Source organism: Eublepharis macularius, chromosome 1, assembly GCF_028583425.1.
Source record: "Eublepharis macularius isolate TG4126 chromosome 1, MPM_Emac_v1.0, whole genome shotgun sequence".
In the NCBI taxonomy this organism is placed as follows: Eukaryota; Metazoa; Chordata; class Lepidosauria; order Squamata; family Eublepharidae; genus Eublepharis; species Eublepharis macularius.
The window spans coordinates 41,701,116-41,725,020 of record NC_072790.1 but is presented as its reverse complement, the minus strand read 5'-3'; the positions used below and the strand labels follow the sequence as shown (position 1 = coordinate 41,725,020).

Below are 23,905 nucleotides of genomic sequence, written 5' to 3'. Positions count from 1 at the left end.
CCAGAAGCACACACAACAACCGTTCTGAATTCTCCACTCTTTCTCCAAGAGAAACTGTGCACTGGCTTTCAGCCGCATCTAACTGTGATGGTGAAGCATGAGAGAAGAAAGGCCCCTCACCTTATTCTCTGCTCATCTTGTTGTCAGATCTGTTTTATACTCACCGTTGTGTTTAGGGTTGCCAGCCTCCAAGTGGTGGCTGGAGATCTCCTGGAATTACAATTGATCTCTAGATCAGTTCCCCTGGAGAACTGAATCCCCTGCTTTGGAAGGTGGATTTTATGGCATTATACCCTACCGAAGCCCTTTCCCTCCCCAAACCCCACCCTTTCCAGGCTCCGCCTCCCAAATCTCCAGGAATTTCCCATCCTGGAGCTGGCAACCATCATTGTGCTCTTCTCCATATGAAGTAGGAGATGAAGATTGTTGTTTCGACTACATTCTTTATAACAATTTCAAATGCTGTTTCCCGAGATAAGATTTTTTTTTTCAGCCCCTTCCACGATTTCCAAGTATCGTTAAATGAACTGTCTCCATTACTCCCCTGGTCAATAAACAGGTTAAACAAACAAGGAAATTCCTCAAGAGAAGCCACAGATTTTAGATTGCAAAGAACGACTGCATATAGGCTATTCAGAGGGAAGGGGTGTTTTTTTTTTGCTTACTGTGCTTATCTATATCTTCGCTGTCATCCAGACGTTAACCTCTGCCCTACAAGCCTGCCTCTCTAAAAAAGACTTGCAGTGTTTACCCATTATGTAATGTCTGTGCTTTTGTGGAAATTTTACAGAAACAAATGGAGGAAGTTTGCCAGTCAAGCTAGTGGACAATAAATCCTGTGCTATATAGATACAAACCCGTCTGCCCTCATCTTAAAACTGCTACTTATGTGCTCATTGGAAACTATTTTTCAGACTATAAATTCTTAAAATTGTCCAGGAAGAAAGAGGGGTTACTGCTTTATTAAAACATGCTGCAGATGAATGACATAAAATGCACCCTCTTTGTTAAATATAAGAACCTGCACATAATTTCTACAGTTTATATAAAATGAGAAAAATCTAATTAATAAGTCTACTAATTCTTGCGCTAGCGTAGGAACATTCCTCCAGCAGAAGACTATACCAACAAATTTGTGGGATCCTACCCACTGGGAAGGCACTGTGACTCAGTGGTAGAGTATCTGCTCAGCATGCAGAAATTCCCAGGTTCAATTCCCGACATCTCCAGTTAAAAAGGATTACGAGCAGGTGATGTGAAAGACCTCTCCCTGAGACCCTGGAAAACCGCTCCCGGTTTGAGGAGATAATACTGACCTTGATAGAGCAATGGTTTGATCCACCATAAAGCAGCGTCTGATGGGTTCACTATCTTCTACTCTAACAAAACTGATATTTTTTGAAGAGATGATCACACTACTGTATTAAGATGAGTAGAAATGAATCGCTGGATTCTCAGAAGGCATCTCCTCCGATCTAAACGCGTTATCTCGGAATACCCTATTCCTGTAGATACTAGACAGGTCACGACAGAATCAGGAAGGTGCCTGCTGTAAATAGCTGGCTTCCCAATCTGGATACTGAAGTGCCTTTGGCATGCGCAGAAGGGCAAGAATCCATGGGCTCTTGGTCCTTGGCTCTTACTCCCAGGTGTGTATCCTGTGACCCTGAGTGAGCCAGAGCAGTGGATCCAGGATCAGCCTAGGAGCTGGATTTCTCAGTGGAACTTTAAAGATGTATTAGACTGCCTAAAATTCTTACAAGTAAAGTACACCTTAGTGCTGTATATCCTTTTTCTGATTTCTTCTCCCATGACAGCTTGGCAAATATTTTGTTCTAAATGCTAAGAATAGTTTACAGTGTATATTATTGTTGTTGGGTCTAAAGCTTTTCTCTATTCAGCCGCCTATCCATATCATCAATTCCAGGATTTGTATCATAGCACTTTATGAATACTGCAAACTTATAGAAATTGCATGTATTTTTGTTATTTTGTTCACTCGGTCCTTATTTTGCTACTCTAATTACTGTGCTGACACCAACTGTTTAGGAGTTGAGGCTCTGTGGTACAGCCCATGCAGAATGTCACAGCTTCAGTCCCTCGAATTCTCAGTTTAAAAAATTCAAATTGCCATTGTTTGGAAAGGCCCATCAAATTGTGACCATGGAAAGCTACTAATATTCAGAGGAGGAAGGCCACAGGGAGTTAGACTTATAAGGTATAAGGCAGCTGTGTAAGTTCATATGTTTCTTTTGGACAAGAAAGAGCCTTAGTTACCACAAAATGCTGATTTTGAAGAGTTTCCCCCCATCACTAGAAGGTAGGCTGCAGGGAATCTTGCATATGGGTAAGATCAGATTTTTAGGTGATGGAGACAGAAAAATGGTGGTACTTAAAAGTGGAAGTGAAAACTGTGCTATTGCTGCAGAAGATATCCAAGAATTCATTTTTAGAGAAGATTCCGGTATCAGGCAATGGTTATAATGATCTTTGAAGGCTAATGAAATGAAGTATCTGGCATACCCTTATTAGTTAACTTCACAGTGTCTCCCCCGCCCCAGCCAATTAGTTATCTGTAGGTAAATAGAGAGCCACAAGAGGGGACCTGTGAATCTTTTTGGGTGTGTGTGTGTTTCACTTGCCTGTCTCCTCCCTGCTGCTAAGGGTTGTATTTGCCCACTCCTGACAGGAACTTCTTGGCAACTATCCTCCCAACTCTATATAGCCAGCCACATGCTACCCTGCCACTCTACCCTCCTGTGCAGCTGTCTAGCTCACACTGCAGTGGCGGCGGCAGCTGCTGCAGTGGTAGGTTGAAAATGGGTTGGAGGAGGAGGGGGGTCCTGGGGGGGTGGGGTAGCAGAGGCTCCCACTCCTCTTTACCCATCTCCAGAGAATCCACCTCAGCCATAGAGGGAGAAGTTGTGGTTTGCACTCCATCCGCCTACAGCTCCGGTTCCCTTGCCTGCTCACAGCACTTGTCAGGAGCTCATGCACAGAAAACTGCTCTCTGTTTTGGGTTTTTTGTCCCCCTTCCCTTTTCATGGTTTGGGATTTTTCTGCAAACTCGGAGAGTTCCCCAAGTTTGGGGGGGGGGGGAAGTCTCCTTTCTCTCAATGTGGCTCCAATCCACAGATCTAAGAATCTGTGGATGAGACCATGTTGACTATTAGACAGATTGACAAGTGGGAACCCACAAGCCCCAGGCTTCTTTTCTTATACTACAGGTGCTTTTTATCTACTTTTAGCCCACCAATCTCTCTCTCTCTCTCTCTCTCTCTCTCTCTCTGTATATATATGTGTGTGTGTGTGTGTGTGTGTGTGTGTTTGCATTAGATTTCAGATTTTTCAGCAAATTTTTGTGATTTTTAGCTTTCTAGAAAGATTGTTCACAGCTCTAATCTCTGGATTTAAGTATCCTCAGATTTGGCTGGGTGGAGAATTAAACATATTGATTATGATTATGAAAAAGGTTTGCTTTATTTGCTGTGGAAACTGCAAAAAACTGAAGTATGTTTTTACTGTTCTGGAGATACCGGTTAACATGTTAATGTCTTTATAATGTTATATTAACCTACTACTAATAATCAAACAACAGTGAAAAGTTAAAGTTGAAGGAGAATATTGTAAACTTATATTCAAAGTTTTTGTATACAGTTAATATTGCATTGTAAGGCTTATCTCAAAACTTTAATTAAAAAATTATTTAATTTTTAATTTAATTTAAAAAAATGTTATATTCAGCCCCCTATGTACCAGGAGTGGCTCCAGATTATTTTAGCATCACTGAGATTCCAAATGGCATCACCTCTTCTAGGGAGAAGAGGATTTGCCTAATACCAGACCCTGGGGAGAAGGGGGGTGGGGACTGTGTGCATGCACTCTCGGGGAGGTGTGATGATGTCATTGTAGGAAGTGATGTCATCACGTCAACCCTCCACACTTCTGGGCGCCACTCTTGGGTGGCACTGCGCCGCTGCAGGAGGCCTCTTGGGCTGGCTGGCTGCCTCTGGGTGTTACTGTGCTGTGCAAGTGGTTGGGGTGTCAGACCACTTCTGCAGCCTGGTGACAGTGCTGTGTGCCGCAGGAGACTGGCTGGATGCCTGGGCTGGCTGGCAGCCACTCCTGGGCAGCACTATGGAGGTCCAGGAGGCCAGCCTGGCACCCAGGCTGGTAGTCCACGTTCCTGGCTTGGCACAGGTATCTAGTATTTGGGGGATTTTTTTCCCAGATAGTCTCCCCAAATACTGGACTGGCACTTTTAACAAGAATAAGATACATTTACAGGGCACTCTGAATGCCCTAAAAACATTCAGCTCTCAGTAATTTCCCAAACAAGTCTATAAGATATATAAAGCCTTCTTGGCTTTTAATCAGAACACAATGAATAATGCATGCTAAGTAAGTATGGGAGCAAGAGGCTGGGCATACACTAATCTCCCAAGCTGCTCTTGCTTCTAACATTGCTAAATGATCTTTCTACATCAATAATTTCCTAATGCCATCTACAACTGGAAGTGACATGGCCAGTTAGTAACAACATGTGCAGTTTTCCTACTGTTTAAATAAAGTATAATTTTAAGGCAAAAGTCTTTTGCATAAGCATCGAGGTAGGTAGCACAAAACATGGCAATTGTTTTCTAAAGCAAAATAGTAAAGAGTCCAGTAGCACCTTTAAGACTGACCAACTTTATTGTAGCATAAGCTTTCGAGAACCACAGCTCTCTTCGTCAGATGCATGCATGCATCTGACGAAGAGAGCTGTGGTTCTTGAAAGCTTATGCTACAAATAAATTGGTCAGTCTTAAAGGTGCTACTGGACTCTTTACTATTTTGCAACTACAGACTAACACAGCTACCTCCTGTGGATCTATGGCCGTTTTCTAAAGCAGGGAAGTATTTTATCTGGTCCTTCCAGAGTCTTCCTGCATGGCTAGCAGCAAAGTCTCGATTCTACCAAAGCCAATGGCAAGAGCCAAGATCTTGCTACAGGCCCTGCTCCCTCTAAATGGCGCTTTGCTTCTTGGCCTTGGTGGAGATGGGGCCTGGAACCTTAGGCCTTGTTATAATTAAGTTTTCTAAATCTCATTTCCTTTTCAGAGGAGAGAAAACATATTGTTGTGAGTAAGCTCTGGACGCGGTAACAAGTCCCTGGCAGGTTACTTTGTTCTAGCAGACACGTTACTTTTAAGGAAACTTTTACCATCCCCACCCCCCCCTTAATCCTGGCTTTTATTACAATTACAGCAACGAGGCAGTTGCTTATGCCAAGGGTAACACGCATATATTTTAATGAGTTGACACAAACTTCCTGAGAAGAGGAATAAATTCATTTGCCGAATATTCTTGAACCATACCTAACAGGTTATTAAAGGGCAGGAGGATATGCTCGTAGCAACGTCCCCCCCCCCCCATTTTCTTTTGCTATACAAACTTGTAGAGTGGGAAAGCTGAGTTAAAATAGGCAAGATTGCTGACCAAGATACTGTCAGTTATTGCTAATCTGAAGCATATGCTATGGGCCATGCCACTTCCTAGATTACTTAGACCTATACAGGAAAGTCTAAGAGCTTGTTGCTATATAAAACTCTCTCTCTCTCTCTCTCTCTCTCTCTCTCTCTCTTTCTCAGAGTCTTAATGTTTGTGGGCATTTCCTTTGAACTCAGTCAACCGCAGTGATTCATTTCCAAGCAAGGCCATTCATTGAAATCAACGAGTCCTTAATTTTATTTAAAGGCAGCCGAGCAAAGTACAGCCAAATAAAACTAGTCATTCTCAACATGGGCTCATTACGTAAAGAGGTTTCAAAATCCGTCAAGGAGAGAGGACAGAATCTTGAAATGGTGTAAGTACCAGAATCAAATGAGCTCCCAGTGCGGAGTTGTATGACCAGAGCTTAACCCTAATACAATTACATTTCCCCCCTTGGGGCCGAAATTAGTTTTGTCAGACCTAGGAGGAATAGCTTGCTTCTACTGAAGCCAGTGGCAACCCTCCCATTACATACAACAGAGCCTAATACAGAGACTAAAGCTATGCCTGCCCTTGCTTCTATTTAAACTGTGCTGAAATTGGGTTTGTCCATTTCCAAGGGCCTGTTGGTGATCTCTAGGGAATGAATCACTATACAGAGACTGCCCAGTTGACATGCAGTGAGCTGCATACACTTCCAAAAGAAACTTTATCTGGCCTTGAGTAGCTTTACCAGATTTTAATCAAGGGGAGGTAAAACAAAACCGGTTTCACTTGTAAGGAAAAGAAGTAATATTCATCTTTGTGGATTTGACGGCTCAGCTGCCATATGAGGGGATCTTATCAGAAGCATGTTTGTTTCTCTGATGTACCAGTCTATGTCATCATAGCATCTTAGCACATGTAATGGACACTGGTTAGATTCTTACTTTGATGTAACTTTGTTATACAGCCTGCTGGGTTGGCTTGTCCCAGTATGGGGACTGCAGAGGGCCCCAAGTACACAGAAGATTGCTATGCATGCTCACAGCAAATTTCAATTGCTTATTTTTTAAATAAAGAATATTGTTGATTTTTATGAACATCTTTATGAACATTTCATAATATGAAAAAAAGAAATAACAAGATAGACCCTAATTCCTTTTCCACCCACAGTTTATACAGAACTATAAAGATTATCTTAGTGAACTGATATCATAAGTAATTTTGATAACACACTCAACACCAAATTTAAACAGCAACCAAAAGTCAGCTAGAGAAGACGACCAGGAAAACGGAAGGGAGATGAAGAAAAAAGTTAAAGAGATGATGAATAATATACAGGAATACTTTGGTCTGCATACTGGTCAAAAGAGAGAGAAACACCTCATAAAACATGATTCCAGATCTCTGCTATTTAAGCATCACCCTTCTCTTTTTATTGCTAATCCCTTAAATCCTCTAGCTAGACAAAATCCATAGCTGTAGCTGAGATTTCCAGCTACAAATATTAATATATTTAGCTACAAAAGCAAAGGATACGGGCAGTCTGGCCTGATCCAATATGGACAAAATTTATAGTTAGCCAGAAATGGAGGCTGTCAGAACAGGGAACAACAAAATTATGGAACTCCCTTCCTGAAGAGCTTTATCTATTCCCTTCTATCACTGCCAGAAGGTGAAGACTTTTGCCTTTTCATCTGGCGTTCCCTCACTGATTTCTCACTGACCCTTCCTCCCATTCACGGTTTTTCCTGTTTATGTGTTTTGTTTTAATTGTTTTAATATATATTTTATGTGTTTTTAATCCTGTTTTAATGTTTTTATTGTTTGCTGAGAACCCGACGTTGAGCAGAAAGGCAGCTTAAAAATAAGGCCATCCTTTCACAGACTAATTTTGACAGGCAGTCATGCTGCGTCTTAGGAAGTATCTGTCTTTTCAGCAGAGTACTGATAATTGATAATACAAGCCCTGCTTGCTCTACAATTGACCACAGGCATGGCGGCGGGGGGTGGGGGGGAGACAGGGCAACCCAACGAGGGTTACAGAAACTGGGTGGGGCAAAAGAAGCTCTAAAATGGAAGTGCATCAGAGATTATGCCACCTATGATTGACCTCCTCATGAACATGACAGGACCGCATGGAGATGCCTTAGAGTGAATCAGACCACTAGTCCATCATGGCCAAGTATTGCCTAATGCAGATAAATAAATACTCAGACTGACAATGGCTGTCCAGGGTCTCAGGTAGGGGATCTTTTGCATCACCTCCTACTAGCTCCCTTTAACTAGAGATGTCAGGGATTGAACCTGGGACCTTCTACATGCAAAGCAGATGCTCTACTACTGAGCCATGGCTACTCCAATGCTGCCCTGATCAGGCATCCTACTTCTACTGGCCATACTTATTTTGCACTATGAAGGATTTGAATCCATAATTTCAGAGTTAATGAAAGTAAACTACATCTTGTACACTTATGGGATTAAAAATAGTTTTCCTATACCAATACTACTGTTATTGGTGGTGGAAAGTGCCATCGAGTCATAGCATAACAACAACATTCGATTTATATACCTCCCTTCCAGACAACTTAATGCCCACTCAGAGTGGTTTACAAACTATGTCATTATTATTCCCACAACAAAACACCCTGTGAGGTGGGTGGGGCTGAGAGAGCTCCTAGAAGCTGAGACTGACCTAAGGTCACCCAGCTGGCTTCAAGTGGAAGAGTGGGGAATCAAAACCGGTCCTCCAGATTAGAGTCCTACGCTCTTAACCGCTACACCAAACTGGCTCATAAGCAGACTTATGGCAACTCCTGCTGGGGTTTTCAAGGCAAGAGACTGAGACAGTTTGCCATTGCCTTCCTCTGCTTAGCGACCCTGGTCTTTGTTGGAGGTCTTCCATCCAATTACTAACCAAGGCCAACCCTGCTTAACTTCTGAGATCTTATTATGTATGAAAAAACATCTATTTTCCCTTCACCAATTACATAGCATTCAGTGTTTGGAAATGAGATATTTTCATTTCCTTGTAATGTTTTCATTCTATGTTGCTTAACTTAAAAAGTACATAAGTACAGCTAAACACCCAAAAGGCTTTTGAAATCTTCAAAACCATAAAATAACATTGGCCACAGCCAGTGAAGTCTGTAAACAGTCAATTTTCCTTATGCCCACCTACCTGCCAAAGTAGTGTAAGAATGTTTAGTTAAAAACTGCATCTTCTACTCACCCATACAGTCCATATTAGCCAGATCTAGAGAAGCCATTATTGAAGATTCATCTTGGTATTTTAGTCCCCGTAGCAAAAAGCGCACGAGGGAACTTTTAACTCTTTCCGGGAGAAGAGTCATCAAGAATATCGGCATGTAAAGAATATAACGAAGCTGGCACAGCAGGGGTGACAAGAACTTTCCTTGAGGGGACAGCGCCATGCGCTCTATTGTAGGGAAGAGCATCACGCAGCGGAGAACCTGAAAACACATGGACGGGTAAGCTGTAAGTGCATGATACAGAGGAAAAGTTTTATCCCATGAATCACTTATTATTTAACAAGTCAAGTTTTTTTTACCCCAGTTGTAAGTTTCTGGGAAACGCATTAAAGTTTATTAAACCACTTTAAGATGAAAGGTTTTCTCCACTCCCGAACAACTCAAGATTCTGCAGACTGTTCCCATATTCAGATCCAATTGGCCATAGCACATCTTCTTAGGATCAAGCCTTTCTTAAATTTTATTAACATTTTCCCTAGAAAAGCTTACCTGCTCTGAAGTTCCTTCTGCTTGACCCTGCTGTAATCTTGGTCATATCCTCCCTTCAGAAATCCAGGCCCGCACATGTGCACCCACCTCTTGCACATTAGTTGCAGTTGAGGGAATGGGCCTAGTTGGGTATCTTTTTTGGAATGAATAAGAGCAAAGTCCAGAAAGGGAGCTCCAGCTCCCAGAACAGATTGGAGCTGTTGGAGACCTAATCAGAAATCATTCATGTTGCGATGTACATGTAACATGTATGTATGTGTCCTACTTTCTGTAGAAGAACAAACAGCCAAGGAAAGTGAAATGGATGGGCACAACATTTCGCTTTCTTACAAGGGAACGGAAAGCCCTGCTTGTCACAGAGCTGAAATACATTTTGGCTGAGGGATAAAGGGAAATCTCAAGCAAATTTTCCTAGCTCCTATTTCTACAAAAAAAACCCATGCATTTTATTATTTCTCTTTCCTAATTCAGGTTCTGTTCAACATAAACAACAATGGAACATTTAAAACGTCTTCATGTAACGACATTTAAAACATCTTCATGCAACATCACAGTTTAAAAAAACAAAGAGGCAAAACCATCAAATTGACAAATAAGTTCTTAAGCATAACTGCCTTAAAAGTTAACCACAAGCATTAACATATATTTTTAAAATACACGCACATTTGCTTCCTGACAAAAATTTCAAAAAGTAATTTCAAATTCTGCAAGTTTACACATTTTCCAGTTTCCCTGATACTTTGGATTGAGCTCTCACTTTTGGGGGCCTCCAGAGCTGCAGACGCAGCTTTAGAATAGATGATTTAATCCAGCCCTTCTCCTGTATTTGTTCTCTTGCCCATTCTTCTAATGTTCAGTGGCACATTCTTGAAAGTAGCACTCCTTGTCTTATTTAATTATGATATTAATGAGTGGGGGGATTGCAGCAGAAAATTGTGTGCCGTTTTTCGTTTGCTCATCATGTACCCCAAAGGGAAACTGCGTTATTACAAAGTAGACGAGAACAAGATTAAAAGAATCCACGGATATGTACTGTGGGCTCCCTCCTGCAAAAATTTCAGAGCTCTGGGATTTTCAGCCATGCTGCTGATTTTGAAGAAGGAAAGCAGTGAGGTTGCTCTTTAAAGCCCAACATCCTAAAATCCAGCTCCCTCATGAAGAGGACCACCAGGCCTCTACCCCCAACTTCCTAGAACTTTTGCGGGGCAGGTCAAGGGAGGGGAAGCATTGAAAAATGTTAAAATAGTTTTGAGTTTTACCCAGAAGTGATGTCACAATACTACGAATCCCCCCCCCCCCAAAACTCTATGGCAAACTCAAAGCATTTCTGGGACATCCTAAAGCATTGCGACATTGCTCCCTCCTCCAAATTCTGCTCCACTGTTTTATCGAGTGTAGGGAAAATGGGAGCATCGGCAGGAGAACTCCCATTACAAGCAGGTGAATAGTAATAGTGAAATTATCTAAAGATGTTGGGGTCGGAGTGCGGGGAACAGGCTGCTAAGGTGAAGCTCTTATCTTTCGATATATCTGAGGGTTCCACAAGGCATGCAGAAACTTCGCTGCTTTTTGCGGCTGTCTTTGTGCTCCTTTGGTGATCAGCGTAGGGTTGGCCACTATCCTGTTACAGTGAATGATACATAAATACTTTCAAATGAAGTGGTTACACAGTGCCAACATGGAGAGAAGTTAGTGTGCCAGACTAAGTTCTTAGAGAGGCAAACAAAAAGGAGAGAGTCCCCTGCTAGAGCAAAACAACCAGAAGAACCTAACTAGTTCTAAGAGACCAAATTATTCACTGCACGTTCCTTCTTAACAAAATCCTAACAAGCATTGGTGAGTATCTTCCTATGGTCATCAAGTTGTCGATTTGAGGATAAAATGGAATCGGTGGGAGAACAATGCTGTAAGCTACAATGTTGTAAAGTGGAGTGAAAATAATCTAAATAAATAAATAGAGAATCTTGTTGTAAGGTGTTATCCCCTTATTTCGGGTTGTGTGTGTATGAAAGAGAATGGCTTGCTTTAGACTAGTGAATTCTTGGGAGAGGTAAAATTCAGTCCAAAGACTTTCTTAGACTCCTAATCATTAGTAGTAGTAGTAGTAGTAGTAGTAGTAGTAGTAGTAGTAGTAGTAGTAGTAGTAGTAGTAATATTCAATTTATATACCACCCTTCAGGACAACTTAATGCCCACTCAGAGTGGTTTACAAAGTATGCTATTATTATCCCCTCAACAAACACCCTGTGAGGTAGCCAAGATTTAACACAAAGACTTCCCGATTAGAAGCTCAGTCTTAGTCATTAACAAGTTTTGAACTACCAACTTCCTGATATGTAGTTCAATCTCTTACTTATAACCACCATTTAGCTTAATAAACAACAAGTTTGACAGATTTATATATTGTTTATACATTATTTTAAAGTTTCGTATCCAAAGTGAGCAGGGAGTCCTTCAGATTAATTCAAATTCCTGCAAATTTTGGTAGGCAGCTTGCTTGGTGGCTTATTTTTCATGGATACGGCCTTATAATGAAAAACAAACTTGAAAACTTTCTGAGCCTATACCATATCATGCTTTAGGACAGGAATATTTACCAAGGTTTTGTTCAGTTAGTGCAAAGTAGGAACACAATTATATTAGTAAGAACTCTGTACAACATCCAGCGCACACTGTGTTGGTTCTGGATGAAGTAAAATGCATTCTGGATGAAAAATCTATCCCGGGCCTCTTTTTTCCCCTTCAAGACATCCAACAGCTGAAGCAGAGGAATGCAATACTGATATTAGATTACATGGTACTTCTGTGCCATTTCAGTTAGAAGCGGATCAGCTTCTGATGGAGGCCAATTCTGTCCCATTCTCGGGCACATCACAACCTACAGATGCAGGACTGGCATGCTATGCCTGCCCTGAAAGAAACTACCAGAGTGACTCAAGGAAGTGAAGGAAATAAAATTCCAGAAAGCAATTCCAATGCTGTGCTTTAGTGCAATTTTTTTTCAAATGTCTGGAATTCTACCTCATCTCTTCCAGAACGTTTGCACAGCTCACAGCAAAATCAATATGAAATCAGCTCCCTGTGATACAACTGAGGCAAGAAATGTTCAGCCCCTTTTTAGCCCTGCTCCTTGCCAAAGGCCAGTCAAATGATAAAAATTAAGGAACGTTTTCAGAAGACGTTCACACCGGCGCTCTGGCTATTCTTCAAAGCAGAGGGAATCCATTATCAATAACAACTGAGAATACCTTCGTATACATGCGTGTACGCTTTTGTACGCACTTAGGTGAGGCAGGTTCTTGGTAAATGTTGTCATCCACAAGAAACAAGATGATAATTTAGATTCTAAGCCTATTAAAGCACTATTTAGAGGTCATCTGTCTCGACTACAGCAACCACTCTCTCTCTAGCTCGGCCTCTTTGCCTGCCAAGCCTCAGCCCTCTCACATTTATTTATTTATTTGTTTGTTATAGCCCGCCTGTCTCACTGAGACTCCAGGCGGATTGTACAGTGTGAATAAATACAGTCAATTTGAAAGACATTTCAATTAACAGTGTAATAGGGTACATGAATGCAAACGTGCAAAGATTTAAAACGAACAAGAATCCAATACAGAGTTGAAGAAATGCTTAAAAGGACTGTAAGCAATTCCACCCCATATTGATGCTTGGATGGGTCACATATGGTCTTACTTTGTTATGGCAAAGATTACTGTAGGTACTACACAACCATACTCTGAGAAGGCCCACAGTAATTTTGTGGCAATGTGGGGCCTATTGGTGCAATTTTTGGCTGAACAGGATTTTATTCAGGATAATCCAATTTACAAAGATATGATCTTTTTTAAAGGTTTTTCCCCCTGGAGACTGTTGATTACTTTGATTGTATTTAGATTGTCTATTTGTAATTGGCTTGGCTTGTAGGTGGTCTACCTTGTACAAAATTTATAGCTGTTGATTTTGTTGTATTTGGTTTTAATAAAAAAAGAAAAAAAAAGAGTATAAGCAATTCGAAGACTGACATTAAACGACATAGGAACTATCCAGCAGGATCATACTTACAGCAACAGAAAGTACATAGTAGTAAACTCTATAGTCCCTATCCACGCCCCTCAAACCACATTTTCACATATTTAACATGCATGTGGCTGCAGAGAACTCCAACAACAGTCCGGGGCTAAGGTGCTTTTAGGTAAGCATTATCCAACAGGTAATGTTTCCATTCCAGATGCTCCTGGTAACCAGGTAATTAATTGGTGGAGCTCTTCCTCCTCTCTAGCATCCTCCACCTGGTACAGGTGATGCCTGCACCTCAGCTGCATGCCCCAAACGAAGAGCTGTGGGCCAAAAGCCCTTGTGCTCTTGCCCTTGCACTGAGAATCTTTTTTTCTCATATTTTTGAATTACTACTTAGACCATTGGGAGACTTAAGATATCACAGAGATCACCTTCTCCCATATGAACCTATTCAAATATTGAGGTCAACGTCAGAAGTCATCTGAAGGGTAGCAAGAGTTTTCTCAGTTTGTAGAGCCGACATTATGAGAAGTCTTTGTGAGAGAGACGTGCATGGCCCCTATACTGGGGGAGAGGCCATGGCTCATTGGTAGAGTATCTACTTTGCATGCAGATGGTCCCAGGTTTAATCCCCAGCATCTTCAGTTAAAAGTATCAGAAAGTAGGTGACGGAAAAGACCTTACCTGTGACCCTACAGAGCCACTGCTAGTCTAAGTAGACCACACTGATCTTAATAGACAGATGATCAGTGTTGCTTGGTAGCGCCTGAGGCAACTCCCAGCAGGAGGTGGCGCCCTTGGCACCACACACGCATGCATGAGCTCCCGGGACTGCGTGATGATATCACTTCCAGGAAGTGATATCATTGCATGGGGTGCAGCCGCCCCTTACTGCTTGCCTCCCCACCCCTTACCAGGCAGCCCTCCTTGGCTGCAGGACAGCCAGCTCAGCACCCAGTAAGCCAACTGCCCTGTTGGCATGGCAGGCAGCCAGGGTGCTGTGGGTGGCCTCCCACAGACAAAGCACAGGGTTACCTCGGCATGGTGCCCCCTAAAAATTATGCACCCGGGGTGACCGATTCTCTTGTCCTGCCTACCCCCCCCCCCTCCATGGAACAGATGGTTAGATTCAGAATATGGCAGCTACATGTGTTCAGAGAGCCAGTTTAGTGTAGTGGTTGAGTGTGGGACTCTAATCTGGAGAGCCGGGTTTGATTCCCCACTCCTCCACTTGAAGCCAGCTGGGTGACCTTGGGACAGTCACAGCTCTCTGGAGCTCTCTCAGCCCCACCCACCTCACAGAGTGTTTTGTTGTGAGGATACTTTGTGAACCGCTCTGAGTGGGCATTAAGTCGTCCTGAAGGGCAGTATATAAACCGAATGTATCATCATCATCATCATCTTCATCGTTATTATCATCGTTATTATTATCGTTATTATTACAGCATTTGATACAAATCTAAGAGGATTCATTTCTGGCATGGAGCTCTTGCTGCTACTGTGTCTGTTTTTTATTGTTACAGCTTTACAAAGTTTACAAATTGTTTCATGTGATTTGATATAATTTTCAGGATCTTTGGAGTATTTTAAGCAAAAAGGCAGACATATGTTTGAAATAAATACAGAGAGGCGGAAAGAGACAGGAACAAAGGCAGGTAAGAAATGCGATCGATTTTCCTTCAAAAATTTGTCAAGGTTATGTAAACCATGTTCATTTTTAATGTAGGCAGGTCCAGCCACCCAAATTATTTGCATCACTCTACCAATTTACAACACCCGCTTCTGTTGTAACTTGGCTACTTCTCACTGGCTGGGAAAACAGGCAGGATCTTATTTTCCATCTGCCAACTTTTATCTCACACATGCTGATTTAGAGATAACAGAGCTGAAATTTAGATCTGATGATATTTGAGTTCACTGACAAAACTTACATCGTCAGAAACTGGAGCCAGCTCAGAAATTGCTTGTTAGCTCACACACTGTCAGTGATGGTTGAGGTTCACTTCCACTTCCAAGAAGGAAATTACTTCAGAGCTTGTTTGCTGTTGGTGAATAACCTGCTTTGAATTATTGGGGCGTGGGGGGCGGGGGGGTACACAAATAGTTAATGTAATCACCCATCTACTGAAAAGAATGCATGACTTGGGATTCCATCTCGTGTATGTAACTTGCACTTCCCAATAAACTTCAGCCTCTGATCAAATCAGCTGGCAAAAACAGGAAGCAATCCATTATTTTTATAACTGATCCATTGCGGCGACCCCTGCATTCAAGTACAATTCATGAAGCAATGGGGCACTGATCCGTATATTTTTAAAAAATCTGTATCATGTAAATGTACAGCATGATTTAAAGTAAGAAGCCTAAGAGGAAACACACTGGGGAACTCTCATAATAGACGGTTGACTCTTTGAAGAAATTTATTGTTGTTTCTCTGTCAAAGATAACACTTAATTTTTATATATTTCCATGTTACCTCCTTGTTCGTCTGCTGCCTTGGCAAAAGAAAAGTTCTTATCTGTCAGGTGAAACCTGCTGCAGTTTTTAAAGATAACATAATGATGCGTTTAATGGTAATTTATGATCCACTTCTGACTCCGGAGTGTCACATTAATCACCATCTGTTTAAAGCTCGCTCTGGGAAGACAGAACCACTAGTATCATGGAAATACAATTCTGCCTTTTCATCCCAGCGGCAAGATGAATGTGTTGTACACCTTAAAGCACTCTGTAAGGCAGCTGTCTTATCAGGTAAGATCGCTGTGAGATGAAAACAAAATTAAAAATGGACCCATCCTTCATACAGGTCCATAACTTTTGATCTGCTACAGCGTGAATGCAATCTTCTTTTTCAGCAGTAGCATCAACTCTTTGGAATAGCTTCCTGAAGGTTAGGAGCGCTTCCCTGCTGGCCTGCTTTCATAGGCAAGGTAAAGAATTTTTGTTTTGCAGGTTGGTGTCTTTTTTCTTTGCACCTGGCAGTGTGCTGTGAAATTGCATGTTGTACCTTAACAGGTTGCCTGTATTTAAATTTTTAGGACAACATTTTAATTGTTTTGTACCATGCCTGGTTAGCACCATTCTGTAAGTCACCTTGAGGCACGGTGGATGGTGAGAAAGCTAAGTATAAACAAATAGCTCCACTAATTAGATCCTAATAGATCAGTTCAACCCATTTGGAGATTCCCCAGCAAAACGTGAGAGATACACCACAATGATGAATATACAGTTTATAAGCCTTTCATTCTTAATTGCCTGCAGGTGCATGGCAACATGGCAGATCACTGGAAGTGGTGCTCCTGGTATGTGGAGGATGCATGTAACAGGAAAGAAGCAGGTGGTAAAATGATTTTAAAAAGTTATGCTCCCTGAGGGCTCCCTCTATCATATGTGGTGGTCGTGTGAGGTAGCTAGGCAGTTCTGGGGGGAAATAATAAGAGAAATGAGTGAAATTTTACAGTTTCAAATAAATAAGAACCCAGAACTCCTGCTGCTAAACTTGGGAATGGAGGGAATTCCAGCCCATCATAGGACGTTGATATTTTATATGACTGCAGCAGCTAGACTTTTGTATGCGCAGAAATGGAAAGTACAAGAAGTGCCAACTATTGAAGATTGGATCTACAAATTGCTGTATATGGCTGAAATGGATAAGATGACAAGAAAACTGAGAGATCTGGACTCAGGGCAGTTTAACACAGACTGGGAGAAGCTGAAACAATATCTGGAGAAGAAGTGGGAGGTGGGAGGAAAACTGTGGCAGTTTGAGAACTACTGAAGTATAATAAAAGTATAAAAGAGAGGGGTGACTTTACCGGGGGAGGAAGAGAAATGTGAATTTATAAGCAGTTAGATTAATTAAGTGATTGAGATATATATAGATATGTAAAGGTTAATTGATAGAATATTGATAGAGAATAATTAACGGTTTAAACATGAGGATTGAGTAATTAACAATATTTTTTTTACTTGATAAGACTTATATGCACCAAACTGAAGGTATAGAAGAGTTAAAACGACTGACTATGTGATGAGTTATATAGAAATACTATAAAAAGAAGAAATGATTAATATATAGAGAACAAATCAAATTGTTTGATTTAAATGTGGGAAATTTTTATGGTTTATGATATATAGAAATATTCAAAACTGGAAAATGGGACAAATTGTTTATCTAAAGAAGTATAGTTTGGATGTATAATAAGTAAAAGAGTTAAAGATGTACTGCTTAATATAATGGAGAATATATATTTGTTTTAGACAGAGGAAGTTAATAGAAGTAAGGGAAAAGGGACAGAGGGTGGGAAAGCTGTTGGAAGTCAACAAAAGGGGGGGAAAGGGAGGGGGTTAGAAACGAAAAATTAGGGGAAAATTGAATGTAATGTAATGTAAAACATTAAAAATATTAATGTTCTAACCCAATAAAAATTTAAAAAAAAAAAAAAAAGTTATGCTCCCCACATGCAGCAATGTCACAAGGAAGCAGTGCTTTGGCAGCCTCTATGGGAGGGCTGTAAATGCTGAATTTATACTCGCTCATTCTTCAACAATGAGGCAACTTCCAGCTTTTCTGCTGTTTATCCAGGATGCCCTACACTGCTGATGACTCCATCCACTTCTTTTATAAGTTCTTTTTTTATTATTATGAGTTGAAACAACTCCTCAAGATGAAATTTCTAATCATTGAATGGTGAAAAGACAATAAATTTGAATGTTCAACAACTGGGCTAATTAAACTTATTGTGTAACGATCATGTTAGCATAACTATAAAAAACTCAGTGCAGGTGTATGGGCCAGTTCATGCCCAGCTGTGGCATTCAGAAACATGTCTTTGGCTTATGTCTTCTGCTACACATAGGAAATGCAATATGTAGTACCGTTAGTTTCAGGTGGGTAGCCATGTTGGACTGCAATAGAATAGCAAGATTTGAGTCCAGAGACTAACACAGCTAACTCCGCTGGATCAACAACACTTTATAGTCTATGACTTGGCTCCACTACATCCTTTCAACTATGGAAGTATGTGTCTTTAGTTCCTCTGCCTTCCTGCTGCAGCCCAGGCTGCCCCCTGAAATGCTGTTCTTAGGGGTCCCCTATCTAGGGCTCATTTTGAGGGGGAATGCACAGGAATGCAGTTCCAGCAGTCCCCCAAAGAGGTCACATAACAGGTGGTCCTGCCCACCTGACTCTCAGCCATTTTGGGCCCGTTTTGCCCTGGATCGGGGCCGAAACAGCCCAGATCGGGCCTCTGACGGGTGGTGGATCACTCTCCTGCTCAGCAGCAGCCCAATCCTGACCATTTTGGGACCCTTTCCGGCCATTTTCAGCCCCTTTTTGCCATTTTGGGCCAAATTAATGAGTTATGCTAATGAGTGCCCCAGCTCTTTTCCTATGGAATGACCCCTGCCCCTATCCCTTAGGAACATAGGAAGGGGGAAGCATGTAAGTTGAGGTCTTCAGGTGAAATTCTGGTGTAAATGCGCTGGAAGATTCAACCTTCTATGTGTGCAGCCTCTCCCCCACATCTCATTGACCGTACCCACATATGTACAGGCTTATGTATGAGTTGGCCTCTAATATGTGGAATATGTAGCAAATATTACTACGATTTTTCAAACGTTGTGTTTTTTTAATCTTTCACCAACTGCTGAAGTCAAGTAAACAATGAGATAACGGGTAAAAAGTACTCACTCTCTCTCATTACAGGACTCTTTTGTTACTTAAGACTATAAACTACTTGTAGTGAGCACCTTCATTGTTGTCTGCGGTATGGGGAATCAGCAGAATGGTGTCTCCGTATAAATAATATCAAACACCATTCCCTAAGTCAAAAAAATCAAGTTTGCATCTAAGTTCATACACTAGGCTATCAAGGCATGTTTATAAACAAATCAGCCAAACTCCACTTTGCGAAGGGGCAATCTATAAATTAATATGTTCTGGACATTTTCATCCAACTAAAGAAATATCATTTGTTTTTCAAAAGCAATCAGTGATTTCCATAAAATGAGAAATATTTACTACTGTTAAGGCAATCCATGCCAGTTAACAAAAAGTCCAGCTGTTAGTCATTCTCAATCATCCAAATGTTCTCCTTATGATTCTAAAAGGTACGCCATTTTATTTCCTTTCATCCTCAGTCTTTGTACAACATGTAAAACTTAAGATTAATTCTCTCAGGATAGCCTTAGAACATACACACCTGTGATTCAGTGTTCCTTTGACACTACATTTGCTACTCTGTAGTAGTTAACTTGAAAGAAAAAGATTTGGCACCAAACTAACTCTCCTGACAGAAAGCCTGAAAACTTTCAATTCCAATTTCAATATTAACTTTAAATGACTATGATTTATTTCACAGAAGAAATGAATCTTTTATTGGAAAGGTCTTCATACAAAGTTCCAATGTACTTTTTCTAACTAAAGCTGAAGAAGATGGGCTTATTTTTGAAATTTACACATTCTTTATTACCTGGTTTTTCCTCAGGTAGTAGAAATCTGTGATGGGGATGAATCTATACACAAATTAAAGGTAAACAGCCTCAACCCCAAGGAACCTAAATGTGTTCAAGTTCCACACAAATTTGCTTAAGCTGCAGGCATGTTAAGATCCTGAGAATTGCCAAGTGGGTTGCACTACTTGAACGAATCTTTCCTGCTTCTCTTTTTTTGCTGCAGCTCCTTGCACTCCTCCAAAGTTGCTTCTGAACATCAGAGGACTTTGGAAATGGTATGGAATGTGGGATATCACCAGAAATTCCATGTCTCTCCTTAGCATGAGTGGAAATACCTCCTCCTCTCACAAGAACTGGTTCGAATCCAACCCACCATTTGCCAAATGAAATTATCCTATGGATTCCAGGAACCCCTATTCTTCTGGTGAGGGGTGCTAAAATTACTGCTTGAGAATCTGAGTGTTGAAAAGATTAATTAGGACCCTGGGAAAAGATCTCTCTCTCGACTTTAAATTTAAAGATGATCCGGACATCATAGGATGTATATGTTTCTTACTCAGTTAAGACAATTTGCTAATCATTCATTAGTCTCTCTGTTGATTGTTTCTTGCAAGCTTATGTCTGTAATTTTAATATGCGACTGAAGTTGATTCATATACTCCGAACCAGGATATAAACTGCTGCCAGCAACATGGAAAATCATTCATTTGCTTTCCTCTGCAATTAATCACTTTTATTGAAGCTGACCAAGCTTTAGCTGAATCACCCCAAGTTCTGGAATGAATGTTTGGCTGTGTGTGTGTCCTTTCATAAGCACGGAACTCTTGGAGCTATGGGCAAGGTAGCCTGAGGACCCCAAGCCACGGGCATGTGCAATCCAACACACCAGTGAATGCTGCTTGAATTAAATGAGATTTCCAACATTCACGACTCCAAGTATATATCTGACAAACGGGGGACATACACAAGTGGACGCTGCTGACCTTTGCAAAATTCATTTGAGATTGTCAACATTCACATGAACATCCACATTCATCAACTTTCGTCCATTAATTTTAACATTTCAGAATATGCCTTTTAAAATAGATTTTAAAAGTCATGGGGAGATTTTTTGCCCATTATGGGGGAAAGTATGGGCATGTATTTTTAAATGACCATTAAACAAATTTTGCTTTCCTATCTCAGAGGCCTTTGTCACTGGTCTGTTTAATGGCCAGCAACACATTTTGCATTTGGTCAACGTATTCAGACAGGGTTGATAGCATACAGATAGGCAACTCTCTGAAGAATTCCCCAACAGCACTCACTGCATTCCTCTTTCCCCCCTGCAGTGAAATTTCACCTTTCAGTGATTATCGTGCTTCAGTACACACCAAAGCGACTCTTTAAGGTTCCAACTCGAGCACCTTAGGCAAGATGTTTAATGCCCTTTCCCTTAAGGAAAAGCGAACATACCCTTTTCACAATGCAATAAAATGCACTGCTCTAAATGCTTCTGTACATATGAGATCCTGGAGAGGAAGATAACAGCAACACAGAAAGGCAGACCTATCTAGCGCTGAAACAAGACAGTTCTTTGCCAAGTTGTACTGATCACAGATTTCACTTTGGCTGGCACATGCAAAAGCTTCCCTGCTGCAGTACAGAGCTCAGTATTCCCGAGACAACGTAAGCCTTGGCATGCAGACATACAGTCAAAAGTTGAGGGGGATTTTTCCACCTTTCTTTAGCTACGATTGTGTTGAGCAGGGAGCACATATTGAATTTGCAATAACAAAATGTCATATTTCTCACACACCGCATATCACTATTACAGATTTCTTCTTTTTTAATAATATGACCAGCATTTGGTGTCTTACAATAAGGGAACAATAGACTGGTCTGTATCTTGCAAGCGCGAGACTGAAATGATGACTGTCTTTACAAACTTTGCATTGTTCTTCAGCAAGGCTATCACTTATGGGTCAAACTACAGCAAATTAAAGTAGAGCGGAGGGAAAGAAGAGGTCACCAAATACAGGTCAATGGCTCCTCTAGAGATGTCAAAAGCAGAGCAACATGAATTGCGCAACATACTTTTGACAAATAAAGGAGTATCTCTGCTTTCTTGTACTGCACACATCTTCGAAGCTCTCAGCATGATATGTGACGAGAATGGTTATTTATCTGTGGCTACTGACCTTTTAATCTTTTTAATCTAGTGTCAAAGATTTCTCTGCTTCTTGGCAACACAGACATATGCATATAAATGTAATTTGTTCATAACTTAAAAAAAAATCTCAGCCTCCTTGGGAATTTAGTGGGATTCCTCCATGAGTAAATTAGTAAGTGTCGGGCAGGAATTTAGTGGGATTCCTCCATGAGTAAATTAGTAAGTGTCGGGCAAGCAAGGTACCCTCCACTACTGATTTCCCCCTCCAATGGAGGAAAAGCAGGGAATTGTTGCATGCTTTCTGTGGGACATTTTCAGTTTGCTTGTAGCAATGATAAAGGCCTGGCCTGGGTGCCATCTGAACTGACATGAAAATGACCCAATGCAAAGAGAGGTTTCCAAGGCAGGCATACAAGGCTGCCCTGACAGGTAAGTCTCTGTGGGAAAAATCCATTGAAGGCAGAATGTCCAAAAACCACTGCAGTACTAGGTCAATGGAACAAAATGGGTTGGATCCATTTCACCAGCTTTTTTGCTGGTGAAAAAAAAAGGAGGTTGAGTGCCAAAAAAGATTATGCTAGGGTTCATGGGACCTCAAAGTACAAAGCCATATGAGACAATGACTGTAGTAAGGAGAACTGTGCAAGGCTGAGCAAAATAGCTGGCTGGATCCAACTCATTTTTGTTTTGTTTTTTACATTTGCTTCTCATCTTCAAAGTTTGACTTGGTGGTTCCAAACAGTCTGCTGCAGCAAAAATAAACGGGGGGGGGGGGGGCTTGTAGCACCTTAACAAAATTTTATTCCAGCACAAACTTCTGTGGATTAGAGGCTACGTTTTCAGATGTGTCAAGCGATCCTGGCTATGTAGTCATTTTAGGCCGTAGTATGAAAACGATAAACCGCATGACTGCATAGTGGCGATCCATTCATTACGTCTGAAGAAGTGGGCTCTAGTCCACAAAAGCTTTGCCTCAAATAAAATGGTTAGTCTTTAATGTGCCAGAAGGCTCCTGTTTGTTTAATCCAGTGGCTGAAGACCTATTCATAGCCATTGGCAATTTCCATTACTGTCAGTTAAAAAAACCCAAATAAACAAAAACAAACAAGCTGTGAAATCTAACTAATGAGTGTCTCTATTGTAAATCAATCAAATTAAAGCAACATTATAGTCAAATTAAGCAAGATAAACAGAGAATATATATACACACAATGTAGGTGATTACAGAAGGCAAAGCATCATATATAAATCATTAAAATATAATTCAACAGGATTTCCTATACAGTATTAAAGTGCTATGTGCCTAGAATTATTCTTTTAGCTTTTAGCATCTGCCTTCCATTTTGGCACGTGTGAAAAAGAATATCGAATGACTAGTGGAGGTGTATATGCGTGGCCTGTGATATAACGACTGCCAGGATGAAGAGGTGAAAAACAGAGTTGCGCTTACCGTAACTACTGTTCATTGACGTCTTCTGTGCAGACACACATGGGACTGCGCCTGCGCAGGCCTGCCGACCGGATTTTTCTTTACTAGCAAACGTCCACTAGGGGGCGCACGTCCGATCCAATGCGCATGCGCGGCCGTTTCCCGCCCGAGCGACATTGGGCGACGTCGCCCCCTTTCCCCTCAGTTTCTCCTTTTGCCGCCGAATGCCTTCACATTATCTGGAAGAACACAGCGGGGTAGGAGGGAGGGTTGTGTGTCTGCACAGAAGACGTCAATGAACAGTAGTTACGGTAAGCGCAACTCTGTTTTCACTGTCCGTCTTCTGTGCAGCCCCACATGGGAGACTCACAAGCCACTTACCCAGGAGGCGGGCATGTGTTCTCACCAAAAAAGAGACTGAAGCACTGCATTACCAACAGCAGCCTCTTTCCTTTCCCACACATCTAGTGCGTAATGTTTAGCGAACGTGTCAGAAGACGACCACGTTGCAGCCCTGCAGATGTCTTGCAAGGGCACACCGCTAAGGAAGGCCGCTGAAGCAGCCTGTGCTCTGGTAGAATGAGCTTTTAGTTCCAAGGGGCAAGGTAACTGAGCATGCGAATAACAGGCCCTAAC

At 41.3% G+C, this 23,905-nt stretch overlaps 1 protein-coding gene across 1 annotated transcript in view; it reads right to left on the bottom strand.

Annotated features, from left to right (window-relative positions):
• Nucleotides 1-23,905, bottom strand: part of LDAH (lipid droplet associated hydrolase) — a 114,869-nt gene that overhangs the window by 35,560 nt on the left and 55,404 nt on the right. The window contains exon 5 of the mRNA XM_054992747.1: nt 8,687-8,927. Within this exon, the coding sequence (XP_054848722.1) occupies nt 8,687-8,927 (241 nt within the window). The remainder of the gene's footprint in view (nt 1-8,686; nt 8,928-23,905) is intronic.